At 37.9% G+C, this 12005-nt stretch overlaps 2 protein-coding genes across 6 annotated transcripts in view; both read left to right on the top strand.

The window, feature by feature from the left end:
* Positions 1-1331, top strand: part of LOC311088011 (uncharacterized protein) — a 61820-nt gene extending 60489 nt beyond the window's left edge. For all 5 annotated transcript variants that reach the window (XM_084121621.1, XM_084121625.1, XM_084121623.1 and 2 more), the window contains 3 exons: positions 211-226; positions 330-381; positions 484-1331. In XM_084121621.1, the coding sequence (XP_083977747.1) occupies positions 211-226; positions 330-381; positions 484-531 (116 nt within the window). In that variant the 3' untranslated portion in view covers positions 532-1331. The remainder of the gene's footprint in view (positions 1-210; positions 227-329; positions 382-483) is intronic.
* A 675-nt stretch (positions 1332-2006) lies between these two features.
* Positions 2007-11894, top strand: LOC311088057 (uncharacterized protein). The gene is made up of 2 exons (XM_084121706.1): positions 2007-2288; positions 10022-11894. Exons 1-2 carry the CDS (start codon positions 2210-2212, stop codon positions 11083-11085), a joined length of 1143 nt encoding a protein of 380 aa, XP_083977832.1. The 5' UTR covers positions 2007-2209; the 3' UTR covers positions 11086-11894.
* Positions 11895-12005: the final 111 nt, after the last annotated feature.

The following is a 12005-nucleotide window of genomic DNA, read 5'->3' on the forward strand; positions in this document are numbered from 1 at the left end:
TTTATAAAAAAAAAGTTATAGGCTCAGTAACAAACAGGCAGTGCTGCGTAGGTTACTTACAAATTGTAGCCCGGTTATCTGATTTACTCACTGTGGTTTTAATTTTGCTAAATCTTATTAACTTGCTGATAATATTACATATTTACATGAATGTAAATGTAACATGTCATGTAAATAATTTTCTTTCATTTAATGCCTCCTGTCCTACAGTGAAGAATAAGCCTGAGTAAGTGCAGGTTTTTTTCATTTTTCACCAGCTCAATTTTTTTTAAATAAAACTTTATATGATTAACTCTATAATTACTTTTTAATTATGTTTTCTAACACAGATTTACATTTAAACAAGGGAACTCGCTTCAGAGACGGAGATGTCATTTCAGGGTAATGTAATATTTATGAAGTTACAATGTTTTAGCTGATCTGCAGTTTGACATCTTAACAGAGTTCAGTTGTGTAGATGCAAATGTCTTGTTTTAAACACAGAACAATCCATCAGAACTTCATGAAATGGAGAATCTTTCTGCCCCTTAATTTGATGGTTCACCGACACAGAAATGAGACTCTTCCACATTTATCCTGCACTCTACTGCTCGCTCTGCAAAAACATGATACCTTAAGAGAAGAAATCAACAAGCTGAGGGCGAAACTTATTTCTACATGTGTAATGTACTTCTTTAATGAAAGTGTGAATCAATTTGTCTTTAATCAATTCAATATTTGTTAGTTCATTATAAAGGACCTGAAGTTGGTATTTGCATCAGTGATGATGCATTTAGTGCACATATTGTTTTTCTTTTTTAACTAGTAGTGGTAAAGTAACCTATAGTTGACTGTGCCAAATTTAAATTATGAAAATATATTTATGCAATGTGTAAAATTAATTGGAAAATAAGTTACATGTTACACTTTCAGTTACATGTTTGTGAAGTATGTGAATTGCTAGTTTATTTGTGTGTAGCTGCAGTTCCATGGAAATCACTATGTGTACTGATTCCTTTCTGTGGAAGTCTCTCTTTATGGCACTCCTCCTTTTTATAAATCATAATAATAAGTGTCACAATGTGAAATCGCATATGCTTAGGCCCTGCCTATGACTGCTGATGGACTCTGCCCTATTAGCATAGACCCCAGTCTGCCATGTTTATCTCCTCACCAGAGAATTTAACAGCAGAATTTAAGTAAGAAATGTGTTCTTATTAAAGTAAAGTTAATTCAGTCCAGAGCAGTGAGTGATTTTCAGTTTTTCTTTTGTTGTTTGATTCATATTAACAGTTTAGCAGTAGGCACTGTATATTACACTTCTTTTACTTTAATACACAGATCTAATATACACATGTGATTTCTTTACTTGCTGTTTACGTTCACAGACATTAACGACTATGTTTATGTAAACTTTGTGTTTTTTACATAGCCTTGTATTTGTATCTGTATTTGACAGTTTAAGGGCAATAATACGTGAAAGAGAACTTAGTTTAATACTCACAGGACTCGCCGTCTGTCAGCAAGCTTTCTGTGCGCAAGCTTCAGATATGTGCTCAGAAAACCATATATCAGAAGTTTAGACTGAAATGGCTTTGAAAGTGTGGGGAGCAGCAGCTCATTTGCATTTAAAGATACATGCATGGAAACAGCATGTTTTTCCTTTCACTCAAAAATGGGGCTTTATGGTGTAATAAATTATCTGTGAGGTATTTTGAGCTGAAACTTCACAGACACATTCTGGGGACACCTGAGACTTATATTAGCCTACATCTTGTAAAAATAATTTAATGCAGTTTCTCTTCTACAACTTTTTATTTATCTTATTTTGCTGGTGGTTGCTGAATCTTAGAAGGTTGACTATCTGTTGTCATAACTATATAACTCCTATTTAAATGTAACGTCAGTCATCCTACAAAATGTAGTAGCGGTCCTGAAAATACTGGGATCTCCTCTCGACGCTTCACACTCCAGTCCAGTGGGTGGCGGTAAGACACATACGTTTGTTTACAAACCACCATTAAACCTCAGAGGAAGAAGATTAGTTTTAGATTAGATTAGGTGCTGGCTAAATACAAACTGTTAGAATGTGTTTTTAGTGTATAGAAAGACAAACGTGTATGAATCAGGTCAATAAATGCCTGCAATAATTCCATTCTCATAGAAGTGACTAAGTTTTGAAGCAAGCAGGAATATCTGGAGATAATAACTGAGATCTGCTGCTGTGAAGATGGTGTTTGTTAAAGAGGAGAGTGAGGAGGACATGAGTGAACCAGAACCCTGGAGAATAAAACACGAGGAACAAGGAGGTTGGTGTCTATTCTTCATGTTTAACTTTTTGACTGTTGTGGTAGGCCTACATTAAGAATTCCTTAATGTAAAAACAAGTCCTAAATTTCCATTCAAATGGCTTCATCCATGTGTCATATGTCTTAAAAATTCAACTGAACTGGCGCAGCGATAAGATTTAGATTTTATTTTTGCTCGTTGCTTTTTTGAATCTCAAAACTGTGTGCGACTCGTCATTAAGATTCACTTTTGTTTTTAAGTGAACGTAATCCATTTGTGCGGGCAAAGGTTTACCTTTTTTACATTAGTCTTACTGCATTTTTCTATGGGGTTATTTTAATGACAACTGTCGCCAGCGCAAGCATTGTGATTGTAACGCGAGCGAGCACGCGGATTTCCTTTGTTCTCGCACAAAACTGGACGCGCGCTCTCCAATATACAGTCCTATTTAGTATACCTACAGCCCTAATTAGTTGTGAGTTTGGTCTTTTATCACATTAAGCGTTTTATATGTCGTGATGGCAGGGGAATCCTGGAGTATGACATATAAGGGAAACCCTAGTACTGCAGCACAGCACTGCAATATAAAGTTTATAATAAATATAAAGTTAAAACAACCGAAATATGTCTACTTCAGATTTAACGTTTGATGTGTAACTTACATCAGCATGGGGGAAACGAAGTAAAAACAGTCTTACAAGCCTTCACAAGTAAACGTGAAGACTAAAATGTAAACACAACCTGTGTCTTTATCATCCTTTCCATATACTGGCCCTGATAATCATCACAAATACAAGCTTGCTCCATTTCTGTAAATCCGTTTTTATGATTGAAGGACTCTCTCTCCCTGTTGCTCTGGTCTTCGTCAACAGCCGCTTGTACGGTGAGCCGACTAACAGCAGATGGACGTTATGGATCTACTATTACTGCAGTTCCTGAATATGCAATGTCAAATTTTCTGTCGAATTTGAACCACTGAATTTGTGGAAGCAAATTTGTAAAGTGAAATAAAATTGACTATTTTTAAACAGACCTGATATTTTGGAAGTGAAATCTTACGGGTGAATATGGATTATTTAATTTTTAATAATGTTGAGAAATGTTTTGAATTTAATTATTCACAGCTTAAATATACGTCCACATTGAATTTTAGCCCATAAAAATGCAATGCAAGCATTGTTAATGAAATGTATTTTTTTATTTTTTATTAATGCAATTCAACAAGCTTTTTTTGTTTCAAAAACATCTTCGTATAAACTACAAAAATGCAAATTTGTGAAAATAGTGATATAATGCACATACCTAGTATGTGTTCAGTCTAATAAGTCTGAACTCTCGGTTAACCAAACCTTGCTTTCTCAATGTATGCTGGTTCCAAAAATTTGTCCGGGAGTAAGATCATCCAACTCATCCACTACATAGCAAATTATTTTTTAAAGACAAAATCTTTTAGCTTTTAGCTTATTTAGAATAATAATTATGTATGATTTGGATATTATTTATGTAATTATTATACCCTTAATCTATCACACATGTAAAATTTTATAGTTGATCAATTATCACACAGTTTAAATGAATAAATAGCCTTTATAAAGGTAATATAAATACGCTTTAGAATCAATAGATAAAGCTATAAAATGATTACATGTGAGCTTACATGTTCAATTTCAACTTCACAACTTTTACACTGATATAGAAATAATTTTTGCTTTAGTTGTCCTATTTCATAGACAGCTATTTTACATTTACATTTAGCCTATTAATTTAGCAGCCGCTTTTATCCAAAGTGACTTACAAATGAGAACAATAGAAGCAGTTAAACTAACAGTAGGACAACAATATGCAAGTGCTATGACCCTTCTCAGTTTAATCTAACAAAGTACATGTACATTTTTTTTTTTTAAATAAATAGAATAGAAGAGAGAGTGTTAGTATTACTGGATCAAGTGCTGCCGAAAAAGATGCGTCTTCAGCCGTTTCTTGAAAATGGCTACGGACTCAGCAGCTCTGGTCGAGTTAGGCAGATCATTCCACCAGCAGGGAACAGTCATTGTGTGCCTGTTTGACATTGACATTGTGTGCCTGTTTGAGATGGCACCACCAGATGACGTTCGCTTGCAGAGTGCAAGTTTCTGGATGGCACATAAGTCTGAAGTAATGAGTTTGGGTAAAAGGGAGCAGAGCCAGTGGTTGTTCTGTAGGCAAAGCATTACAATAGACCAGTCTGGATAGAACAAGCACTTGGACAAGGAGTTGTGTAGCATCAGCATGCCATGATAGGAAGGGCTTAATCCTCCTAATGTTGTACAAGGCAAATCTGCATGACTGGGCAGTTCTAGCAGTGTGGTCTGTGAAGTTCAATTGATCATCAGTTACAACTCCAAGGTTCCTGGCTGACCTAGATGGAGTTATGGATGACGAGTTTAGCTGAATGGTGAAGTTGTGATGAAGGGACCACAAGTAGCTATGTCTTCATAAGGTTTAGTTGAAGGTGGTGGTCCTTCATCCAGCCAGAAATGTCTGTCAGGCAGGCTGAGATGCGAGCAGCTACCGTCGGATCATCAGGCTGGAATGAGAGGTAGAGGTGTGTGTCAGCGTAGCAGTGATAGGAAAAGCCATGTTTCTGAATCACAGATCCTAGTGATGTCATGTAGATGGAGAAGAGAAGTGGTCCAAGCACTGAGCCCTGAGGCACTCCAGTAGCTAGATGTTGGGTCTTAGACACCACACCCCTCCACAACACCCTAAAGGAGAGGTAAGACTTGAACCATTGGATTACGGATCCCGAGATGCCCTTCATCTTTAGGATTGAAAGGAGGATCTGGTGGTTAACTGTGTCAAAGGCAGCAGACAGATCCAGCAGGATGAGAACTGAGGATTTGGAAGCTGCTCTTGCCAGTCTCAGAGCTTCAGTTACCGAGAGCAGGGCAGTCTCAGTTGAGTGTCCGCTTTTGAAACCAGACTGATTGTTGTCCAAGAGGTTGTTCTGTGTAAGAAAGGAAGGGATTTGGTTGAAAACAACTCGTTCAAGTGGTTTTGGGACGAACGGAAAAAGGGATACCAGTCTGTAATTTTCCAGATGTGCTGGATTTAGAGTGGGTTTCTTAAGCAGTGGGGTTACCTGAGCCTGCTTAAATGCTGTGTGAAAGGTACCAGTGTGAAGAGAGGTGTTTATGATGAGCGTGAGTGTGGGTACAACTGAGGAAGAAATGGCTTGAAGTAGGTTAGTGGTAGGTTAATAGGGCGATTGGAAAGGAGGAGTTTGGAGTTTTTATTTATGTGGCAAAATTGTCAGCTGTTAGGGTTGATGAAGGAGGAGGAGGAAGGTTGAGAAGAGAAGGTTTTGAAAAGCATGCGAGAGTCAAAATAATTGTTAATTTTGTTGTGATAATAAGTCATTTTAGCAGTAGAGATATTAGCAGAGAAGGAAGAGAAGAGGGATTAATAAAGACCAAGGTCAGTAGCAGGGGTGGTAAAAGTATTCAAAAGTTATACTCAAGTAAAAGTATATACCTAAATAAAAAATGACTCCAGTAAAAGTAGAAAGTCCTCCATTCAAACATCACTTGAGTAAAAGTACAAAAGTATCCGATTTAAAACGTACTTAAGTACCGAAAGTGTAAAAGTAGATATTCAAATTAACTGTAAATATAAAAAAATAAGCAGATCAATTGTTTTGGGAGTGATATGCAGTTTTAATTGAAAACGAAAAGAAGATACTGCAATTAAGAAATTGTTAGATTTGCAATCATAAGAGACACATTAACACAGTATAGCACCTTAACACATACCTTAACACAGTATAGGGGTTGAACTTGCAATAGACATGTTCCATAACATTAGCTGCATCAAACAGAAGATGTGCAAGATACAAGGTAAGACAGTTTCAGAATATCAATGAGGAAGAACCACCTCTTTAAGTTGAAATATCTTCAAAACACACCATTAAACTACACAGAATACTATTCAAAGTTGTAAAAGCTTCTGTTCAGCTTTAGCAGAAGCTGATTTTCAAATTGTGAGAGTCCATCCTGGCTCTCCTGGGGCTAAGTAAAAGTCCTGCCGTACTAAACAGCCTCTCACATGCTGCTGAGGCAGGAAGGGGTGTGTTTAACCTGATGTACAACTTGCAGAGGGAGGGAAAGGTCTTCTGCAGACTGGTGTGGTCAGCACAGCATGCCAAATATCCCTCAAGTTCTTTGGAGCTTTTTAGTGCGTTTGACTTGATTGATGAGAAAAAGTCGTCATCATCAGAAGAGGAGGCATGCAAGTTACTGAGTGAATGCAAGGGCTCCATCTCCAGATTGATGTAGTCCAGTCCTGAAAAACAATGCATTTCCCATACACATGCAGAAATTGAAGAGAATGGCATTCAGAACATTAGTTAATGATGGCCAAATTACATATTTTTCATAGTTCTATTCTTAACTGTAATTGTCATTTGGCAAATAGCCATGATATGAAAGAGCCCAGCCAATTCTGGCCATTGGTATTGCACTGGTCAAACAATGAACTGATCAGAGAACGATTACAAATAAATAATTATACCTGTGACCCCCGCCCCCCTTTAATGTGAGGTTTAATGCATGAACTGCCATCAATGCACAGTAGACATCCCTATTCAGGTGTTTGAAAATAAATACAAAATATCTGTTCAAAAGAAACACGCTTTGCCTTACCCTTTTTGAGGATGGTTTCATCTTTGGTCCACAACGTTTTGTATTTTTGCAGCAAGATGGTGGCTGCAATCAGTTCTGGGTCTTCCAATATTTCACTGAAGCAGTTCTTCAAACCCAGTTGAATGGCATCAACAAGTGGCTTGGAAAACTTTTTAATGATGGCTTGATCCGGTCCAGTTTTGTCTTCAGTTGAGTCAGAGTGGGAAGAAGCCATCCCATCTGTATGTTGGTTTCATACAGGTTTGTTAGGATTGTACTGCCTCCTACATGTGACATTTGATTTACATATGTTAGTAATAGTTGGGATTTGAAAACACATAGTGTGAGAGAGCTCACAAACAGAAAGATCAGAAGAAAAGTTGTGTAGAAGAGAAAGAAAACAACAAGAAAATGAAGTAAACAAGAAAATAACACTCAAGTGCCTTGTAGGTGTCCTTGCTCGGTGGAGTCGCACATGGTGAGGTGTTGGTCTTTACACTCTTCGGTCTTCAAGTCTAGTCAAGTCATCTTCATTTATATAGTGCTTTTAACAATGTAGATTGTTTCAAAGCAGCTTTACAGAGATAAGCGTATAATTTAAGGTAACAGAGATTGTTTTGGCTTTATAGCGGTTCTTTAAGTTATTTTCCATCTAAAGTTAGTTTTGATTGATTTGCTTCCGTCGCAACGATCATTTGTTATTAAATTAGGGGCCACTAAGACGACACCATTCTCTCTACACAGACTTTAAACGCAAACCTGTGAGAAACGCTGATGGCGTTCACATGCGCATTTAGAATGGGTTCTATAGTTATGTGCGTTTGAATATATGTGCGCAGGTTTGGAATTCCCTACAAGCCAAGCCTAAACAAAGTACTTGTCTTTCCTTATAAATTTTGATAAAGAATTTTATTTTATTTTGTCGCTTTGGGGTAGGAACACGAAACGAATTTTCCCGACAATGCCTTAACTGTAGAGTGGTAAAGGGATCCTCCATAGGGAGAGACTAGTTGGCACTTCAGCACTGCGTTGTCATCGGGTCCAGGCGAAGGTCCTTCGTCAGATCTGGATACGGCCCGGATCCGGCAGGCTGCAGGAAAACCTCGGGATAAACACAGACACTAAAATTAGCATAGATGCCATTCTTCTCATGATGTAACGAGTACATCAGGATTTATGGAAAGTGTTCCCGGTTCCGGCTGACCTAATCTATGCAGCCTAACATTGAACTATAGAAATCTATAATGTATTATGTGAATGCTAGGCCAAAGAGATGTGTCTTTAATCTGGCTTTGAACTGACAGAGTGTGTCTGCTTCCCGGACAATGGTAGGAAGACTGTTCCAAAGTTTTGGTGCTAAATAGGAGAAGGATTTACCGCCAGCAGTCGATTTTGATATTCTAGGTATTATTAACTGGCCGGAATTTGGAGATCGCAATAGACGTGAAGGACTATAATGCGTTAAGAGCTCGCTCAAGTACTGCGGAGCTAAACCATTTAGTTCTTTGTAAGTAATCAGCAATATTTTAAAATGTATGCAATGTTTAATAGGGAGCCAATGCAGTTTTGACAGAACTGGGCTAATATAGTCATACTTCCTGGTTCTGGTAAGAACTCGAGCTGCTGCGTTTTGAACTAGCTGTAGTTTGTTTAGTAAGCGTGCAGGGCAACCACCCAGTAAAGCATTACAATAATCTAGCCTTGAGGTCATGAACGCATGAACTAATTGTTCCGCATTTGTCAATGAGAGCATATGTCGTAATTTAGATATATTTTTAAGATGGAAAAAAGCAGTTTTACAGATACTAGACTCGTGACTTTCAAATGAAAGATTGGTATCAAAGAGCACACCCAGGTTCCTAAGAAGTAGGAAATTACGAGTCATCTTCACACGATGAGGGCTTCACACGAAGGCTTTCTGGGACCGCTACCGCGATGCACCTACCAATTATATACATGCCTAATAACTCGTTATTGAATACAGCAGGCCACGCCCTACTACTTGGCAAAGCAAAACTCAGGTGAGATGCACGACAAACAAAGGCCACTTCAGCACGCGCTTTGCTAGGGTAAACACAGTAAACAAAACAAAGTTTCCTAGAAATGAAGAACCATGAGAAAAGTGAGAAAAGTAAACACTCACAGACTGATGTTCTCTCCTGTTGCTGGACTGCTTCTTTTTACTGTGTAAGTTTGTTTAAATTCTTAATATATTTCAATCTCATAATATTCTGCAGAAGTGAGAATTGAATCGTGCTGCTTCTCTCGCAAGAAATTAATCGCAGTCTCGCTCTTTCTCATTATGTGATTGGCTGTACACTACTGATGACACACCTAATCTCGGATTAAAGCCTGAGTTGACAGAGAAAGTTGATGGTCAGCATCATGGTTCCAAAAGAGCCTGGTTGGATTGGTTTGGTTTTGTCAACTCACAACTAATCCTGTAACCCTGAGTTTGTTCAACTACCATCATTGTACACGCAAAATATTAGGCATTTTAATAATAAGATTGTTATTTTGAGGACACTATCATATACTGGGTTTCCCACAGGATTTTGTGAAACTGTGGTGGCTGGACATTGAATTCTCAGTGTAAAGCATGATGATATGGTAACAAATCACACTGAAGTAGGCTGCTTTTAAATTAACATTTATTTAAAATAAAAGTTTATTTAAAGTGACGCACATTCATTGCGTTTTACCCTGAAATGAGAGTTCCGTGTCTTACAATAATGATTTTATCTCTCATCGACCCTCGACCCACCCGCCAATAATTTGTTATTTTTTATAATTTTGGCCCGTCTGAGCTGCAGATACAGCTGCGATCCAGGCATTACCATCGAACGCTTAGAGAATGGACACAGGCCGGGATCCCACAACAGAACCGTGTCGGTGGAAAAGGGATATCGGAGCATGTGACTGTAGTTGATAGTTTTGTCCATAGCCGGAGGCGGCACAAAATTTTACGGAGGCAGCTACTTGTAATTCTCTATGCAGGAAAATCGCTGGTCAAAATAAAACACTGTATAGTCTTAACTGTATGAATTAAATATAAATTATATTTTTTTTCATAATTTTAATTGTTTTCATTTTAGGCCTGGTGAAAGTGAAAGAGGAAGGACAAGATCTGAATGAAGTGGAAGAGAAGCATCAGAAAGCTCATGATGTCACTGATGGAGAGAAGCCATTGGGTTGCTCCAAAACTGAAAACAGTTGCTCACAAAGCAGCATTCAAATTACAGAAGTCAAAAGGCCTTTCACCTGTTCTCAGTGTGGAAAGACTTTACAACACAAAAGAAGCCTCATGAATCACATGTTAATTCATGCTGGAAAAGGGCCTTTCACCTGTACTCAGTGTGGAAATACTTTCACACGTAAAGAAAACCTTAAGACTCACATGTTAATTCATGCTGGAAAAAAGCCGTTCACCTGCTCTCAGTGTGGAAAGAGTTTTACACAGAAAGCACACCTTAATGATCATTTCTTAATTCACACTTCAGAAAAGCCTTTCACCTGTTCTCAGTGTGGAAAGACTTTCATACGTAAAGAAAACCTTAAGACTCACATGTTAATTCATGCTGGAAAAAAGCCGTTCACCTGTTCCCAGTGTGGAAAGAGTTTTACACAGAAAGCACACCTTAATGATCATTTCTTAATTCACACTTCAGAAAAGCCTTTCACCTGTTCTCAGTGTGGAAAGACTTTCACACGTAAAGAAAACCTTAAGACTCACATGTTAATTCATGCTGGAAAAAAGCCGTTCACCTGCTCTCAGTGTGGAAAGAGTTTTACACAGAAAGCACACCTTAATGATCATTTCTTAATTCACACTTCAGAAAAGCCTTTCACCTGTTCTCAGTGTGGAAAGACTTTCACACGTAAAGAAAACCTTAAGACTCACATGTTAATTCATGCTGGAAAAAAGCCGTTCACCTGCTCTCAGTGTGGAAAGAGTTTTACACAGAAAGCACACCTTAATGATCATTTCTTAATTCACACTTCAGAAAAGCCTTTCACCTGCTCTCAGTGTGGAAAGACTTTCAGACGTAAAGGATACCTTAAAACTCACATGTTAATTCATGCTGGAAAAAGCCGTTCACCTGTTCCCAGTGTGGAAAGAGTTTTACACAGAAAGGACACCTTAATGAGCATGTGTTAATTCACAATTTAGAAAAGCCTTTCACCTGCTCTCAGTGTGAAAACTCTTTCACACGTAAAGCAAGCCTTAAAAATCACATGTTAATTCATACTTGAAAACGGCCTTTTACCTGTTCTTAGCGTGGAAAGACATGAGAAATCACACTGAAGCAATGCCTAACACATGTGTTAGGATAAATATGTTTGCATCTCCTTTTCTGTTTATCTAATCATTTCTTGTACTCCCTGTTTAGTCACGCGCTTGTATGATGTGCTAGTTATTATCCATAAGGATAAACATTGCATATGGTATAATTATGAATGGAATTGTGTCTCTTTGTGGACTCTTTCAGCAAAGCTCCCCTTTCTTCTCTATATGGACTTATTATTCTATTTGTTGGTTTTAGCCAACACCCGAGACTTGCTATATAAACTATGGCACGAGCACAATAAAGCTGACTTTGAGTCTGCACTTCTTGTTTGTGTCATTATTGGTCCCCAGATTACATAATTCATGTAATCTGTTCTTGGTTAATTTTCTAAAAGAAAAAAAGTACTGGTCTGCCACCGCAGGCAACGAGCGTTTCCACTCACAGTTAGTGGAAAAAGGAACTGTGTACTTCACATTCTCCTGTGCGATACCCAGACTTAAATGATCCTCTAATAACAACAGCATGTCCACCTAGCACTTCAGATGTGCAGAATGCAATGTGGATACAAAGTTGCAGCATAATTGCTTTGAAACCCATAAAAATGTCAGACATTGAGACGATATGCAAGAGCTTACCAAGTGCCACAAACCCTACTAAATCTGTAGAATTCTTTTAGACACACACATCATATGCACAACTCTCAGGCCCAGATTACAATATTAGTAAAAAAGGCAATATTACTTAGAGTATTAGACTCCAATGTCACAGAAACAATACTCATTGAAAAGTG

Source organism: Abramis brama, assembly GCF_963993115.1.
Source record: "Abramis brama genome assembly, chromosome: 1".
Classification (NCBI taxonomy): domain Eukaryota; kingdom Metazoa; phylum Chordata; class Actinopteri; order Cypriniformes; family Leuciscidae; genus Abramis; species Abramis brama.

What these genes read in the sequence shown, in the direction of transcription:
- LOC311088057 (XM_084121706.1), top strand. Translation starts at nt 2,210, where the DNA reads ATGGTGTTTGTTAAAGAGGAGAGTGAGGAGGACATGAGTGAACCAGAA. An exon ending in AAAACACGAGGAACAAGGAG is followed by an intron (nt 2,289 to 10,021) that starts GTTGGTGTCTAT and finishes TTTTCATTTTAG; the next exon opens with GCCTGGTGAAAGTGAAAGAG.